Source organism: Amaranthus tricolor, chromosome 3, assembly GCF_026212465.1.
Source record: "Amaranthus tricolor cultivar Red isolate AtriRed21 chromosome 3, ASM2621246v1, whole genome shotgun sequence".
NCBI classification, from domain to species: domain Eukaryota; kingdom Viridiplantae; phylum Streptophyta; class Magnoliopsida; order Caryophyllales; family Amaranthaceae; genus Amaranthus; species Amaranthus tricolor.
In genome coordinates this window covers 27,489,009-27,507,908 of record NC_080049.1, presented here as the reverse complement: position 1 = coordinate 27,507,908, position 18,900 = coordinate 27,489,009, and the positions used below count along the sequence as shown (strand labels likewise).

At 30.5% G+C, this 18,900-nt stretch overlaps 1 protein-coding gene and 1 non-coding gene across 2 annotated transcripts; both read left to right on the top strand.

The window, feature by feature from the left end:
• Positions 1-12,786: 12,786 nt before the first annotated feature.
• Positions 12,787-17,539, top strand: LOC130809362 (ninja-family protein AFP1). Its single transcript, XM_057675107.1, has 2 exons — positions 12,787-14,148; positions 16,290-17,539. Exons 1-2 carry the CDS (start codon positions 13,233-13,235, stop codon positions 16,700-16,702), a joined length of 1,329 nt encoding a protein of 442 aa, XP_057531090.1. The 5' UTR covers positions 12,787-13,232; the 3' UTR covers positions 16,703-17,539.
• Positions 17,540-18,004: 465 nt separating this feature from the next.
• On the top strand, positions 18,005-18,077 carry TRNAA-UGC (transfer RNA alanine (anticodon UGC)). Its single transcript has one exon. It is a non-coding gene; the product is annotated as a tRNA-Ala (tRNA).
• Positions 18,078-18,900: the final 823 nt, after the last annotated feature.

Below are 18,900 nucleotides of genomic sequence, written 5' to 3'. Positions count from 1 at the left end.
TATTTTCTTCCTAGATTTGAGCATGTTCACGGCAAGACCATCCTTACTTGCTCGGAGGCTCAAGATTGCTTAGTATTTGTTTGTGCATGGCAACACCATTTTGCCCTGCTTACACTCAAACATTATGTTTGGATGCAAGAAAATGAAGGGAAAGTAAATCTAAAGATCCCGGATGAAGAATCTCTTATTTGGATAACAAAAAATGGAAGGAATTTGGAGGAGAGGGGTTTGAGATCAGATGGACGATTTTTGTTAAGATATTAATCTTTCTAAAATGAGAAAGATTTGACAAAAAAACTTTCTCCTTCATTTTTCCTTCTTTTCTCTCTTAAATAGACATAATTATTTCCATTTTATTTCTCTTTCCTTTCTTTTTCTCCCATTTCTTTTCCTTTCTTTACTTTTTTTCTCTTCAAATTTATTATCTAAACACAATGTAAATATTGCTTAAAATTGCTTAGTATTACATTGCTTGTTCAAGCAACCTCATGAAACCAAGTTAGAAATAGCAAGATGTAAGGGTGCTACCTAATAAGCCATTACCTATGATATAATTTTTATATACCCACCTACTATTCAATATTCATTACATTATCACAAATTTTTGTGAGAGACGGTCTTTTTAAAAGATCATCTCTAATTGGACTGACTCATTATATATTTTTTTAAAATATTATAAGTAGGCATAAAGAATAATGTAAATAGACATTTGAAATATTAAAAATAGGCATTAAGGATACGGTAAGCTTGTGTCTCTCAAATACGATAAATAAACATTAATTTTTAATGGGCTGGATTTGAGATATGTCTCTCAAAGAGACGGTCTTTCAAGAGACTAGCCGTTAGATTATACACACCTTAATTATATAGCTTATACCTGCTTCAAATTCATCCAAAGCTTGTGTCTTATACACCTTATACCATAGTTTTTATTACAAAGTTAATTTTTTTTATTTATTAAACCTTGAAATATTAATAAATAAGTAAAAGTTTAGAGTCATCAATTCACTAATATAATAGATGCGTGGATATGAGGCGATGCTTATACAAAGACTATTTTTCTATACTCGGACTCTAAAGAGATCGCTCAACAACTAGTGTTTATTCGAGTAACATGATGCTCGTCCGAGCATGGTAATGCCAAGATAATTTGCTTTGCTCAAACTCCCATGATTACTTGGTTAACAATTTGCTTGTCCTGATTAACTTAACTTCATGTTATGACCATTCAGTTACGGCTAGACTCGTCTCAACAACACTTAACTCTTCAAAAATCTAAAAAAAAACATCACTAATAAAAAAGATCTTATTTATATCTTTGATTTAAGAATATTTGTATCTTTTTTAAGAGTTATAATCGTTTGTTTGAATCAAATGATATTTATTTGAAACATGCATCATGCTTGTCCGAGCATGATTATGCCTAGACTATTTGTAATGGCCCGGATAAAGTCAACAAGGAAATTCTACATAAAGTCATAGTTCTCCAAGTGACATCCGAAACACTAAAGAAAGTTTAAACACAAAAGTCCAAGGATTTGTTCCACCCTAAACGGGTTTCGTTCTGATGGTAGAGATTACGGTAATCAAACTAAGGCAGCGGATAAATAAAAGAAAGTCTAGAATGAAATTCTCATACAACTCAATAATCTCCTTGAGCCTCAAAAAAAAAAAACAAAAGCATAATAAAGTCCTTCGAAAACAAAACTAAAGTTTTAAACTTTCGAAACCTATTAAGATAATTGCTCGAGGTCTCAAATGTTAAGGTAGAATCCTCACTCCCGATGTCCAGACTGCAAGCAATCTGCTAATCATTAAAGACAACATCATCGCAGGTTTTCAAAACACAGTACACGTTAGAGGCAGATATCCAATATGCATAACAAACACACAATAATTTACATCACAATCCACCTAGCATACAAAGGCCCTAATAATATAATTTATCATTTCCTGTTTAATCCATTGAATACCATAACTCATCTCCAATTCACCAATCTCTTACTCCAATAATAAGCTTGGATGTAGAATACACAAGGGAGAGCTAATCTCAAGGCAACTATCGACCAAGACGTTGCCCGATATCTTAACGGGTTGCCGATGGTGACCAAATTACCCTATTGGGTACCTATTTCCAATCCTCCTTATTAGAATTATCCTTTATATAACTCTATTGGGTATCCCAAACCAATTTCTCCTTAAAAGGAGTTTCTATTACTATTAATTTATTATTCGGGGGTTTAAGTCCTTATGTGAATTTATCCCTTAGTAACGAACATGATCCAACAACATAAATCACATAAAGGTGATATCCAAAGTAACATGCATAATCAACCTCAACGTGTACGTACCTTTTCCAGATAAGCACGCAAACATGTTCGTAAATCAAGGAAACACTAAAATGACCCCTCACGAATTGAGGTCCTAACAACAAACAACACCCAAAGAAAAACACGCATTAGAGCGTATTCCAAATCAACATCCAAGTGGTTCTACACCCAACCATTTAGTTTCCATTTAAATATCTACGTACTAATAGAAATAGATATTCAATTAATTAATTATTTCAAAGGCGGACAGCAGCAAAACTGATCAGTTTTGGCAGATTCTGATGCGCAAATCGAAAAATCGACTTCACTGTTGCGTTCGGAAGGTACCAATTACCTTGGGTACTAAATTTCATGATTTTTAAAGGTCGTTTACTATTTTTAATCATTTTAAACGTCTACGTGATTTTTACTTCTACCGAACACCAAAACGTCCCAAAATTCACACAACGAACTCACGGAACACGACACGCAAAATGAGACAGAATATTTCTGTCCAAGAATGAATTTCTATAAAATCTACTATTTTATCTTATATTTATTCAAATTGTTTTCCAATTAACGAAAATTTATTACGACACAAAATCTCAAGATTTTGAACTCCAATTCATCAAATAAAATAAATATTACAAGATCTAAAATAACATCTTAATAAAACTAAAATTTTTATTTTATTATACTCATCCAATTATCCAAGTTTCCAATTTCTAGATCTAATTTTCTTATATATTTTATTTTTTTATATATACTTATAAGAACAAGAATATATATATATATATATATATATATATATATATATATATATATATATATATATATATATATATATATATATATATATTAGAAGTATCCTTTATTTTTTTTTTGAACCACATGTAAATAATTTCCACAAATCTTGAAGGATAACAATACATTCATTTTGTTTATATTCATATACATTTTTCTTTAAAATTAAGAATAACACATAAGAAATCAAAATTTCAACATTAAACTTCTAGATCTACATGTCCATTTATTTTAATACCTTAGTTAGTCCAAAGATATAATTATATATATTTATATATTTTTTTCTTAATAAAAACGAAACAATTTTTTTTATAAATAACACACGTTTTTTTTAATATATATAAACCACGTTTTTTTCACACACACATACACACACACACACACAAACACACACACATATATATATATATATATATATATATATATATATATATATATATATATATATATATTATTAAAATAAATTACAACCTAAGAATGAACCAATCATATTTTTCCATGAAATTCAAATAAAAATCATAGACAAACCTTTAGTAATTAAACCCACTAACACACCATTTCTTTTTCATGAAATAGCACACAAGATTAAAAATAATTTAAAAGCCAAAAAGAACAAGACTTACAAAATCCGCAACGAAAATGACCACAAGAAAACCCGATGAACAACCAAGAAAAATAACTCTCCCTCCCTCTTGCTTTTTGGACTGCTCAAGTAGGAATTAGGGTTATGAAAGTTTTTTTTTATAATTATTATTTTTATTAATTATTTATATATTTATATTTTGTTATTCTTTTTGTTTTTATATTCGAAATTAATGGGGTGTTACACTATTACACATTGCTCATATTAGTTTTCAAGCGGGTTAACTTGCTTGGTGGTATAATGGTATTGTTATACGTAGCATAATGAAGAAATTTCTAATCAATCACCGTAATTTACAAATCACCATAAAAAGACAAAAAACGTAATAATAAAATAAATAAAACATAAAAAATTAAATAAAACATAAAAAAAATCCCCCTATAAAATTATGTGACGTAGTAGTGATTTACTTTCTGATGCAAATAAGTGTGATTTTACCCAAACTTCCTCTAGTGTAATGGACTTGTCACCTGTGCACATCCAGTATGAGCAGAACACATAATGAGAGATACATCGAAAAATGGAATAGCTGCATTGGTAATTTGGATGTAGTTGGGCTCCTTATGCAGAGTCTTAGTCATTTTGTGTGAATTGTGATCAACACTTTGTAACCACCCAAAACCCTTTGGAAGAAAACAATAATGAAAAAAATAAAAAAAATAATTTTATATACAAAAGTTAATGATCATACTAGACCCAACAATTCTAACCAGATCAAATCAAATCATATTAGATCAAGTTAGAATTATTTTGATAGAATTAGATTTGTTAATCAGATTAAGATCAATAAAATTATATTAGTCCATAATGTAAGGATGTTCATGAGTTGGGTCTGAATTCGGTCTAATATTTTGGTGGATTCAAGCCGGACCTTTAGGATTACAATTTTTGGATCCAAACCCCTACTATTCAAACCCACTAATGAGTCTAGAGTTTTAGATAAGTCCATAATGTATTTTAATTTAATTATTCATACTTTACTTCTTTTACATTTAAAAGTTTCATTTGTACTAAAATGGCTACAGGGTGAATAGTCTAAATAGATTCCAAATGAACAATAAAATAGGTTTACGCTAAGTTTAAAATTGATTTTTGATTGTGTAATGAATCAAGTTTTAAATGAGTCTAGCGAGTCTAGGTAGGGTTTGAGTCTCAAAACCCTATACCAAGACCCATACCCTTTTTCGGACTCGAACTCTGACTCAGACGTAGACCTGTCTCAAAAAATTAAATTGAAAATTTGAAATTAGGGTCAAATCTAGGATGAATGCAATAAGATCTTGGACTCATAATCATCCCTAGTCCAAGCAATCTAAAAGAAGAAGAGTATGACATAATTGTGAACATACAGAAAAATAACCATAAAAGAATTTGAATAGTCTTTTTATAAAGGCGTGTTTAAGAAAAAAAATAAATTTTATATCATCAAACAAATGTAATCGTCCAAAATTTAAATCTTGCATTTCATACATCAACTCACACATAACATATTATTCCATCAAACAAACATATTTCAACACAAAAATACAAGTTCGTAAGCCCGTTCAACCAGGCTGAGTGAAACCACTTGATCAAGCCTTTGTATGGACATTTCAAAGTCACAAAATCTAGTATTGCAGCTTGGCCAAGTACCTTTGCTTGCTGCAAATTTCGAAGTTAGTTCAACTTGCTCAATTTGTTTATACACATGCTATATTACTTAACATCATAAGTTATGATATTTAAAGCATTGGGATCACTTATCCTAATACTATGGATTATCCCATTAATTTGTCTTAGTATTCAACTGATTGAAATGAGTGCTAGATTAGAGCTTAAAGTATGAAACTTTATCTCTAATATCACTAAAAATGAAACTATGAAATTGTTTTGATGAACAAATTACTCTAGCAATGATAATGACTATGTATGTAGTAATCAACTGCAATAAAATAAGGCAAAGATTTACGATGTTCACCTAATTTGGGCTATATCCTTAGTGCTGTATAGTTTCCTTGATTTATATTATAACACTGGAGTTAAATAGATAAAGCCACTAGAGAATAGAAGAGAAGAATTAGGCTATGAGTTTAGGCTTAGGGGTTAGGGGTTAGAATAATTGGATGACTACAATGAACATATGAGCCACTTATTTATAATGACTACATTAATGAATTAAATAGGTAAAGCTACGAATAAATGAGGCAAAAAACTACTAAGTACCAAAAGTCAAAGATCAAAACACCTTGCACTAAGCAACTCGTTCAAGCCACATTGTGCTCTTTCGAGCAGCATCAAATTGCATTCACTGTCTTGCACCAACTAGGTGCTCGTCCAAGCGGCTATAGTGCTTGTTTGAGCACTCGTTTTCTACACCTTTTGTTTGCTTCTAAACTGCTACCTCGTTCATGCAAGTAATACATCAAACAACATTATAGCCGCTTACTACACTCCTAATGCTTTATTTGAGCACATCAAACAACATTTGACTTTTACACTTTTTCATTAAGAACATTTATCATTCAAAGCTCATTATTCACATCATTAGACACTTGTTTAAGTCTTATTTTCAATGCATTTATAATTTCATGCTTTAACACTCAGTTAAACACACTTTCAATACACAATCTTAATGACACCTTTAATACACACTCTTAATAGCGAACTCAAGTTAACATAACTCTAACACTAATAATAAGCTATTAAAATTAATTTTCTAAATCAAAGTTTAGTGTAACCAATCAAATTATTAATTAAAATGTGGGGCCGTGACCAATAAGTAAGTGAAAGGAAGGTGGAGTGAGGCAGTGCCACCTAAGTCACTCACAATTGTCGCATTGAGCAAGTTGGTCCTGAAATAGAGATGTGGTGTAACACGTGGCCTTTGTTAGTGTCGGGAAATCATGAAATCCTGATTTCTTTGAATATGACTACTACTACTCTACTAGTATTGCTATGCTGTCCATTCTCAGGACTGAGGAGGAACAAGGATGATGGTACCGGTACTTTGTAAGTACTTTTTCGGTGCCAATAGAATATATTTAAATTATTTTGAGTGAAATTTTGTAAAAAGTAAAATTAGATTGAGTTTACAAATAAGATATAAATAAGTGGATGATAGAAATATATGATTAAGATGTGGAGAAAAAATAAGTTTGTGGGTGAGATTTAAAGAAAAATATTAGGGTCATTGTTAAAAAAAAGGATGCAAAATGAATAGGACAAACTAAAATGAAAAGAAGTGTAAATTAAAAGGGACAGAGAAAGTAACTACTATTGTGAGACAGTCTATACTATTTTAGTACGTACTTCCTCCGTTCTGAAATACTTACTACATTTCGATTATGGGCACTATTTATTATTCAAGCTTAATTTATATATTGCGGTTAATGTGTAAGTAAAAATATAATCATGTGGGATCTTGTTTGATTCGTCTAATCACGTATTTTCATAATATTAACTTTTTATAATTTTTAAATGTGTAAAATTCAACATATAAATTAACAAAATAACACATTGAATTGCGTAAAAAGTCAAATGTAGCAAGTATATAATGGAACGGAGGAAGTATTAATTTTATGAGGTTTTAAAATATGTACAAGACTTTTATCTTATATAGTAATAGTACCCCTTTTATTGTATTTGTGTCCTTAAGAAATTACAACGCTTGTATATTGCAAAAAAATTAAAGAATAATAAGATCATATAAATTGTATAGATGGTATTACAAAATTTAAAATGTGTGGATATGAACTAAAGAAAGTAACAGAGACATTTATAAAACAAAATTATAGTAAAAAATATATATATGTCGTGCAATAACAATAAAAAGTTTGGGAGAAACTTTTTTAAAAAAAAAAAAATAATAAATCCATTGAAAAAAGAGATATACGTCATCTCATCTATGTAATAATTGACAACCAAAAATACTAAGAACTTTGACATCAAATAGCAATTTAAATGAATAAAATCACGATCTTTGTACATGATATTTGTCATTTTTGTATATCTCTTTCAATCATTGTTTGAGATAATTTTTAAAAATATACTTTTGATCTTGCAACTTTTATATAGAATCGAATTCCGTATAATTTTTTTGTTCATGCAAGATTGATATATTTCTTAATGTCGCAAAGTCCATCAATATATTCACTATATTAACTATAAATTTAAAAACTTTACCCCAAACACTTACACGGAGAGATTTAAAAATTTAATAAATGGATAGAGATCACTCATTAAATGAGTACTACAACTCTCCAATGAACTTTATATGGAGTTTTATTCTTAACATAATTAAAAAAATATATAATAAATAAATTAAAGGCTTATCATTAACCAAATGATATAAAGCTTCACAAAAAGAAATATAAAAAAGGGTTTGAAAGAATATGAGGAAGGGATAGAGAAGAAAGAGGGGAGGCGTTGGGAAATTAGGGGTATTTTGACTGTTTGTTTAAGTTTGTGAACAAGTATATAATCTTTAAAATGAAACAAAATCGACCGAAAAACACATTAGATGAATAAATGATACTCCCTTCACTATCAGTTTTCTATTTGTTACAATCTTATCTAGGGCAAGTCATTGGCGATCTAAGACTAAAGTGCACTGAAAAAACTTTTATTAGTATGTGGGCAAGTCTATAATCTCCATCAGTAGTCACTGGCAGTTTGATGGCGCTAAATGTTACAATCTTATTTGCAAGCTTATACTCTCTTTCTACCTTAACCACATAATTTTATCGTTCACTTATTTTATATTCCAATCTATAATTCAATTCCCACTTTCATTAAATTTCACCCCTTTTCAACTTTTGCAAAATGATAAGAACCAAGACAGTATTATTTACTAAGGGCATTTTCAACTTTGGCTTTGTGGCCAAAAAAATAAATAATACGGACAAAAATAACCTATTATGAATAAAAGTTAATACTCCCTCCGAACCAATTTAGATGTCCAATTTGCTTGGGTACGGTTATTAAGGATGGTGTGGGTCCATTAAAAAGGGTAAGTAGTAAAGGGTAAGTAGTGAAGGATAGTTGGGTAAGTAAGGTATATGGGGGTATATTCGTAATTACTTGTGTGAATTAAGAATATTTAGGTAAAAAAAGATTGACAAAAATAGAAATGGGACAACTAAAAAGACTTTGCCAAATAAGGAAATGGGACAACTAAATTGGTTCGGAGGGAGTATTATTTTAGGCAAATATTCTATATGTCAAATAACCTACTATACATAAAAATATTATTTGTAGTCAAATAAAAATTAATATTAATTTAGAAAATCAATAAAAATTTATAGTTCCTCTGTTTTTTAAGTCGCACCCAACTCCATTTTTACACATTCTTATTTTATATTTTGTGGCTTGTATACAAAAAAATTATTATGTAGACTCTTATTTTATTCGCCTCGACACATATTTTTATAATATTAAATTTTTATAATTTTAATTGTGTATAACTAGAAAAAAACGAATGAAAAAACGTAGAAAAGTATTTCGGTAAAAGTAAGAGAAAAACGGAGAGTTTTTGCATTAAAATTTTATTTTATTTGTTTTATGAAATAAAAAAGAGAAATGTACTGAAATCCAAAAAGTAGATAGGTACGACGTGTTTGGTCACTACAACAAGCGATAGAGTTAAACTTTAAAAGATTAAAAATCTTTTCTTTTATTAAAAAAACTGACTACCCAAACCTAGCAAAATCTACATTAAATTAGGAATATTGAAATCTAGACCATTGGATCACAATTGATTGATGAAAGCATAAGAATAAAGTACGCTATACAAACAACTGAATTTCTCCCTCTTCTCTTTTCTATAATATGCTTTCTATTCTCATTAAATGTCTGATTAAGCTTTTCAGCACTATACATCATTTATAGTTATTATTTGAGTTAAAATATATTCTAAGTGATATTTTGTTTAATTTGCTTTGATGTCAATATTATTAATGTCAGTTTTTTATAGTTTTTACTCAAACATAATTAGAGATATTAAAAATTGAAAACGTGTATTTACATTTTGACAAATGTGTCAAAATCAAATGAGACATTTAAAATGAATATAAGAGAGAATAATATTATAATACTCCTTTCAATTCATAGAGAATAAGACATTACTTTTTCACACTATCTAATACACTTATTTAATGCTTAATATTTCTTATTACATAACGTAATGTTATAAAAAGTGGGTATCAAAAAATAAATACTCCTTATCAATGAATTGGAGGGAGTATATAATAAAAATGTAATAATAATATATACTCCCCTCGTTCATTAAGTTGTAATGAATGACAAATGAAAATGACTTTAAAAGACCGAAGGAATACTACAACATACTTCATCCGTTTCATATACTTGCAACATTACACGATAATGCACTATTTATTTATCACTCTTAATTTGTAATTAATTTTTAATCTATAAGTTAAAATATAGTAAATTGACATCTTATTTGATTCATTTCAATAAAAATATTATTATTATTATTAAAATTTTATAATGTTTTATTATATAATCGAAGATATTAAGGATCAGTTGGTATCTTGAGAGACCGTTTTTTTGAGAAACGTATCTCAAGCCAAACCCATTTAAGAATAATATCTACTTATTGTATTCTTAATGCCTACTTATATTATCCTTAATACTTATTTACAATATCTTTAATATCTACTTTTAGTATCTTAAATATCTACTTACATTACTTTTAATACTACTTATAATATTTTAAAAAAATATATAATCAACCAATTCAATTAAAAATATCTATGTGACAACCGAACCTTACAAGAATTTGTCATTAAGAATTGAAAACTTAAAAGGTGCAAGTGTTTTGTTTGGAACAAAGAAAGTATAATGATGATGAAAGAGAAAACGCTGCGGCTAGGAGACGGGTTCAGACACGTGGTTGATAAAACTGCTTTCCTCTTTTTACTTGACACGTGTAATTGCTGCCCGTTTTTTCTTCTTTCGACGCGTGTCACTCTTAAAGTGACTCCCCACAACAACCGCACACTTCCCAGATCTTTTTTTATTTATTTTCATCTATCTTATTAATTAATTATCCTCAGTATTAAAATATTCTAATTAATTATTATATATTTGTTTTATTTAATTATTTGTTTGATAAATTTTTTTAAAAAATTTGTACTGAGATAAGAACGTGTCGTGCAACGAACGAGTCCACACGCCACTTTTTAAAACTTCCTACCTAACTTAAGACTAATTTTATTATTACATTCCTTGCCCTCTTCTTTTTAAATTTTTTTTAACGGGATAGGGCCCGATAATTCTTTAACAAGGTGAAAAATTAATTTGTGGAAATTAATTTTTTAGCTTTTTAGTTTATTTTTTAATTCTGATTTTTTTATTGATCAAATGAAAAAGTAAATGATAAATAACTTTTAAAAAGTGATTTTAAACATTTTTAAAAATAAAGACTGATTTTAAAAGCCAAAACAAAAATATATATATATAAGTTTTTTCATTCACAAATTCTTGTGAGAGACGGTTTTTTTAAAAGACCATCTTTAATTGAGCTGATCTATTATATATTTTTTAAAATATTATAAGCAGTCATTAAGATTGGTGTAAGTAAACATTTAATATATTAAAAATAGACATTAAGAATACGGTAAGTAAGAATTAAGTATAATGTAAGTCGACATTAAGAATACGATAAGTAGGTATTAATCTTTAATGGCTTGGACTTGGGATACGTTTCTTAAATAGACGGTCTCTCAAGAAATTAATTGTCATTCATTAGCTTTTGACTTTTGGTATACTTTTTCATTAATAAATTAAATAACGTCTAACAAATTTATTTATTTTTTTTACCAAGAATCTATATTGTTGACTTAAATAGTTAGCAAAGACAGGTTTTTTTTTTCAGCTTGTGAAACCCATCAACAACTCTAATTAATAGACATTTATCAAACAGGTCGTATAAAAATGTTTTTGTATATGGTAAGAGCCAAATATTTTTCATAACAGTGAAACTTAAAAGAAAAGATATTAAAAGTGTAGATAATAATTGATGCGAGAATATTATAGCTGTTACATTTGGTTTTCAATTAAATGAGAAAATATATTCGTTATATTAAGTAAAAATAAAAGAGAAAATAAATAGGTACATAACAAATGATGCAATTATATAATGTCATTTACAAAAAATTATGTAGATGACAAATGCACAAAAAAATTACTTATTTGCATTACTTAACATCTATCTTTAATGATTTGCTATGCTTTTAATTCTTATACTACATCTATGTTTTATTAGTGAATATATCTATATCTTCATAGTAACTAGTCCCTCACTTTCTTTTTATTTGTTTCATTTGTTTTTTTTTTTCATTTTATAAATACATTTTTGAGTCTCAAATATCTTTACATTCATATTGTAAAACATTATTATACTCCATAAAATTAAATTATCATCGATTCATACTATCTTAAATTATATTTTCATAAGGTCTAGTTTAATACATTTTAATAGATACTACCATAATTTAAATCATAAATTACTTAAATAATATATGACTATACACAATTTAAAATATCAAAATTCCACTTGATAATACTGAGTTTTTGGCTTTTTCATAAATAATTTATTTAATCCATTTGATTTTCCAATTTTTTCATGTGGTAGACAAAATATTAAGTTTTTGGTTAAATCAAATATTTATTTCGATGAAATTTCGAAATATACGATCAATTAGAGTAATCACAACGTTCGTTTTTTTAAAAATCATTACGTTTGGGTTAGAATAGCATTAAGTTAATAAAAAAACATCCTTTTGTCTGCCATATGGAGAAATTAAAAGGTCAAAATCAACATGGATTAAAAAAAGTTTGTCTAGTACGTAAAAAGTTGAAATTCAAGAATTACTAATGAAATTTCCCTTAAATTATAATGATTATTATAATTACTTTGTTTTATTATTAAAAATTAAGAATAAATTTAGGAAATTTATCTCAAACGTAATTTTTTTTAAAAATTACGAATATTTTTCTTGAAAGTTCTACTATCTCCCCCCAATCATTTGGAAAGGGAGAAAGAGGGGCAAGGAAAGAAAATGCTAGCATTGTTCTCTCCTCTTCCTTCTCTGGTTTATGAACACTTAAAAAAAAAGAGCACCCAAAAAAGGTATTGATATTTCACTTATGCAAAACCCAAGAAAACGTTTTATGTTGTTATCTGGAAAGAGTTCTACACGTGTTGAAGATTAAGGAGTTCAATACAAACCGTTTGTTTTCTTTATCTTTCTTCTTCTACTCCATTAAACTTGAACATTTTCTTTTTATTTTTCTGGGTTTCTTCATAATCTGCAACAAAACTCAAAAATGTTGCAGCAAAAGATTCATGTTATAATTCTGGGTTTGCCTTAAACCAGATGATATAGCTCTTACATCACTGATTTTTTCTGGGTTTTTGCTGTTTTTTGGAGGGTCCCTTTATTTTTTGGGAAGCTATGTGTTTTAGTGAATGAATGGACACTTCTTCACAACTCTATTCAAGTAGTAGCTCAAAACCTATGGGGGAAGCAATAAATATTAATTCTAGCACAGGAATTCTTAGTTCTACTAGTATAAATATTAGTAGTTCTAGAGTAAGAAGTAAAGAAATGGAAAATCTTTCGTTTGAAATAAGAAAATACCCAAGAGATCTCTTACAAACATTTATGGGTACTTCTTCAACTACAACTAGAAGTAATAGATCGGATGATGACCCAAAATTTGGAGCAGATGAGGAAGATGATGATGAGGATTTAAATCTAGGACTTGGTTTGTCATTAGGTGGTAAATTTGGGGTTGATAAATCTAAAAATAAAGGATTATTGATTAGGTCATCTTCAATAGCTGGGACCATGCCCTTATTTAGGGAGGAAGATAGTAATTCATTAGTAACACCGCCGGTGAAAACGCCGGTTTCTGGTCTTGTTAGAACGTCGTCGTTGCCGGTGGAGACAGAGGAAGAATGGAAGAAAAGGAAAGAGATGCAGACATTGAGAAGGATGGAGGCTAAACGACGTCGTTCTGAAAAGCAGAGGAATTTGAAGGAGAGTGGTGGGGAGGAAAAAGGGGTGAAAACAGGGTTGAAATTGAGGGCAAGATTGGAAAAAGAACAAATTAGTTTGGGGATTACTAATAAGTTTGTTGGGTCTTCAATGGGGAATTTATTTGGGTCATCTAAACCACCTCAATCTAGTACTAGTGGTGGTGAAGTTAAAGGGAGAAGAACTACTTTTGGTAGTTTGCAAGGGTTCTTATTGGCTCAAGCCCAAGCCCAAGCCCAAGCCCAAGCCCAAGCCCAGGTGGCGCACCCGCAGTTGGGTTCTTCTCAGGGCTCAGGAGAATCACATGGGGGTAGCTCCTCCACTGAGCATGAGAGTAAAACTCATCAAGGTAAGATTTGTATTAGTTTAGTATATTTTCTTGTTAATTGTGTTGTTATACATGAAATTATATTTATTGATCATCACTTTCCGGGGGTGTTTGGTAAACAAGTTGATTGCTAAGTGGAGTGACTAATTTGATTAGATAATCTCGATCATCTAATTAGCTGATTTTGAACACGCCGTTGTAGATTAGATTATTTGTATAGACAAATTGAAACCGCTAATTTACTTCACCACCAATTGATGATAAGCTAAAAGGGTCCAATAAGCTATTTTGCCAAAAACCCCATTGTTTAGTTGTTTTGGCAATCTTGGTGTGCAATTGGAACTAGATTTGGTATAAGTTGGTTAATGCAAATAGTGTGAATTCAGATATGGATTTTCAGTGATTGGATTACTGTAGTTTTGTTTCAGTTTTCTGTTGGTTTGTGTTTGTTGTTGACTTTTCTGTTGATTGCAATTTGCAATCTGTAGTCTTCTTGGTCTAGTTCAGCTCCTATACTTCCAGGTATTTTGGTAATAGAAGTCATTATCTTTATTTGTTGCTAATGTTGCGGGAGTCATCGGTCACTGTGTTATACTCGGACTCTTCATTCTGCTTCACATACCCGTGTCCGATCCTTGATCCTCGGACGTATCCGACACTTAGACCCGTATCAGTATCCAACATCAGTACCCGAGTCCAAGTAACATAGATCAGACTTATCCTTAGCTTCTTTCCGTATTAAGCCAAATTTTGATTGTCAAACTTTTTGGTCGGCTATGGTTGTAAATTCCTCGGGTCTAACTTAGCTATGCAAATAGCTCTCAGAAGAGTACTAGGGATGTGTTAAGCAGTAAGGGGTGATGATCTTGAAGTCGGATTGGTCGAATATGAAATTAATTTGTATTTGTATGATGATGCAAGTTACTTTATTTGCTATGTCAGCAAAGCTGTGTATTTACCAAAGATTTACCAAAATATTCTCCTCATCTGTAAAAAGAAAAGATTCCAACTTAAATGACTTTCTTTTGTCTTAATCTTAGTTTTGAGCCGTTGATAGTCTAGTTTCCAATGGGTTGTCTCGATTCATGTCACACAAGTTGGTTTATTTGATTCTCCTGGTATAAAATTCCGAAATGAAAGGGAAAAAGCGCGGTTATGACAAAAAAATAATTCGCTACACGACATAATGTTAATTGCGGGATGAAGGAAGAGATTTCATTGAATAACATCACAAATAACTGGCGCTTTGATCAATAGAGAAGCGTACACGTGACTAGGCTGATTGTCCGTTTCGTAGATTTTGATTAGGAATATCAGTTTATCGTTTTCTGTCATTGCCATCGTGTGCGCGTGTCATTAATTGCTGTTTCTTGCTTGTGATCAAAAGTGTTTTAGATTCCAACATCCTCAAGCATAAAGAATAGCTTCTAAGATTCTGTCATCTCCTTGTTTAATCTGTCTTTAACCGCACCTGTAAGAGTATTTTTGCATCCTTATTCCTTTCTCATCAGTAGCTAAATAATGTTCATTCCATTTTAGGTTGTACCTTGAACCTTTCCTTGGTGGGACCGGTTGTTGTTGGTTTCTTAAATCATTGAAAACGATTGGCACTTAAAATTATTATGTGTCGTTCGACTGCTTTAAGCATTGAACATTTCTACTTGTATTTCCTTCTAATATTGTCCAAGCATAAACTTTCTTTAAAAGACAAAAATGAAACGAAGATCTTATAATGAAGGAGAATCTAGTTTCGTGGACCTTTTTCCTCGAAATTGAGTTCTTTAACTTGCCCGAGACCTTTCTGACTTTCCCCAAGATCAAATATTGGAAGGGCTTTCATTTATCTTGAATTAGAGGCAGTTAAAAACTTGGAGGTAGTGGAATGCTCTTAATGGAGAATGTTAAATTAGACCGGACTTATCGTGAATGTCAACATATTATTGTGAATGTCATAGTGTAAGGTGTTTACAGAGTTCTAAATGGAGCAGAAATGTTTGCGTACCCTTGAACGATCAACTAAGGAAATTGCTTCGTTGTTGTGATGTACATGATCACCAGGAATTACTCCTATTCAGGGTTTTTGTTCAGCATTGTTGGATGTATATAATCTTTTTCTTGATTTTGGATCTAAAATATTCGTCTTGTTAATTTTATAATCGTAGGGTCAAGCAGTTGTGGTGAAGCGAGAAGCCCACCTAGTACCCCTTCTCTACAAGAACGTAGTAGCCACGAATCCACTGGCACCCTGGGAAGGAAAGACGTTTCCATCCAGCGAGCTAGTGGGCCCGAGGCAGAGAGTTCATCTAAGCAACCGGAGAGTGCAGAAACGAAAAAGGAAATGGGATCAAGTGGGATAGAGGATATGCCGTGTGTGTTCACCATCGGGGATGGTCCTAATGGTCGGAAAGTGGAAGGGATCTTATACAAGTACGGGAAAGGCGAAGAAGTACGCATCATGTGTGTTTGTCACGGAAACTTCTTCTCTCCTTCCGAGTTTGTTAAGCATGCCGGTGGCAAAGACGTAGAGCACCCTCTTAGACATATCGTTGTTAGCCCATCGACATCGCCTTTCTAGTGAACGGTACACTCCTTTCCGATGGAACTATGCAACGTATAACATTGTTTTTATTATGATGTAGAGGTATTTACTAGTCGATATGTAAGCTTCTTAACGCATCCCCTTCTAAAACATTTTTTAAAATATTTTTTTGTTGGAGACTTTTTGTTACATGGAACTCGGTTTATTGGGATGAGAAATGGTGAAAGGCAGCTTCTTTTTTTTGTTTTTGCCTTGGTTTGGGCTGAAAGAGAATGATTGTTGAAGGAAATGTGTTTGTTGTCCGTGTTCTTCGAGTACCAAGCATGTCTTTTGCAATTTTCTTCGGTTTCGTTTTGGTTTTCAAGCAATGTGACATGAGTCGTGGTCATATCTTTTTAACCGTTCAACAAATTTTCGGACCCATCAGTACAGTTCGAGTAATTATGAGCAGATTTAAGGTAAACAATAATAGCCAATAAGGCAATTATATGGTGTAATAACTGCTTGTTTAGTTTTGGTCCATTTGGATATGACGGAATAATAGGGTGCGTTAGGTTTGTCTGATCCGACTCCCCTCTTAATTCTTAATTTGAAGTTGGCATATACAATATTTTCGACTTTTGTAATTTGGGCATATGCTTGATATTAACATTTTTTCTTTTCTTTACGAATCAATGCTATCCTTATAACAAAATAACATACTGAACCGAGTTGTGGGTTCTTATCGAAGCTTGGTCTTTTGCACATATTAATAACTATTAGGCATTTGTTTAGTTTGATATAAGATAATTATTCGTTAGGCACCTTACCTGTTGAATCGACACGACCCTTATAACAAAAGAAACACATCGTTGAGTAGTATCTTCGGTATACCTTGATCTTCGACAATCCATTTACATTTTAAGGGAAGAAAATTATACCCGTTTAGAATCGCGTATACGATGCCTAACATATCATAAGTCCGTTGTATAATTGCAGGAATTGCCAATGAACAATTGATAATACTACAAGATGCAATTATTTCATAAATTTTAATCCGTTAAATAATCTTCATTTCTGGTTGAAACCTGCAAGCAATTTGGAACATAGTGATTAGATAATATACATGGTTCGGAAATTAAGAATTAATGATGTTGAGGCTACAGGGTGTGATTTATTGTGTTTGAGAAAATGCGTTTATAATTTATATGCCGAAGAAATAATCAACTGGCCTGCTCGTTAGAGCGTTGTGCTAATAAGAGCACAACGCGAAGGTCGCATGGGCCATTATTCTATTTTTAAACCATTAATCAGATACATTTTACAATGATTAAATTGCAACAGTTTATTAAGCAGAATGGGGATGTAGCTCAAATGGTAGAGCGCTCGCTTTGCATGCGAGAGGTACGGGGTTCGATCCCCCGCATCTCCATTTTTTCAAAAAAATTTATGTAATCGTTTGTCTTTTCGAGAAATTGTTTTTATAAGAGATGGCTCTCCAAAATCAGGCCCAATAATTAAAAAAAAGAGAAAAATTTAAAAATTGACGTGTACGTTTGACCCTATTTGGAGTTGGTATTATAATCTATTAAAGTGGGTGCTATAACCTATTGAAGTTGATATTATAACCTATTAAAATTGGTATTTGGAGTTGGTGTTAAAAGCCTATTAAAGTTGGGTATTACAACCTATTTGGAGATACCAACTTTAATAGATAATAATATCAACTCTAATAGGATTACACAGTGCGCATTTTTCTGCTAGTTGTTCTTTTTATTAATAATGAGCCTGTCCATTTGAGACGCGTCTTTTATAAAGACGGTCTCAAGTAAGAACTTGTGATTTTTTATAGATAAAATGTTATCATTATATTAGGATATTGCTAGCTACAAAAGGAATGAAATTAATTTTAAAAACTAAATTAAAATATATTCTGAACTTTTAATTGAATTATTCTCTAATATAGTATAAACTTAAAATTTATCACTGAATTACGCGTTGAAATATTATATGTTATTTTAATTTCAACTTTATTTTTTAATTACTCTTTCATATACATTATTATTCCTTTTAAACGAACGCTCCCGATGCGTTCTTGTTAACGAACGACCTTGGTGCGTTCATGCTAGCATTTGCCTCATAATAAACTAAATCAACATGGAGTATACATTTCTATTAAAAATTATAAAGAACATTTTTTTTGTTGTTAGTAACAACGAATTACGATGAATACTTAATAACTAAAAAAATAAAAA

Coding starts and splice junctions, on each gene's coding strand:
- LOC130809362 (XM_057675107.1), top strand. CDS start 13,233: ATGGACACTTCTTCACAACTCTATTCAAGTAGTAGCTCAAAACCTATG. Junction 14,149..16,289: donor TGAGAGTAAAACTCATCAAG/GTAAGATTTGTA, acceptor TTATAATCGTAG/GGTCAAGCAGTTGTGGTGAA.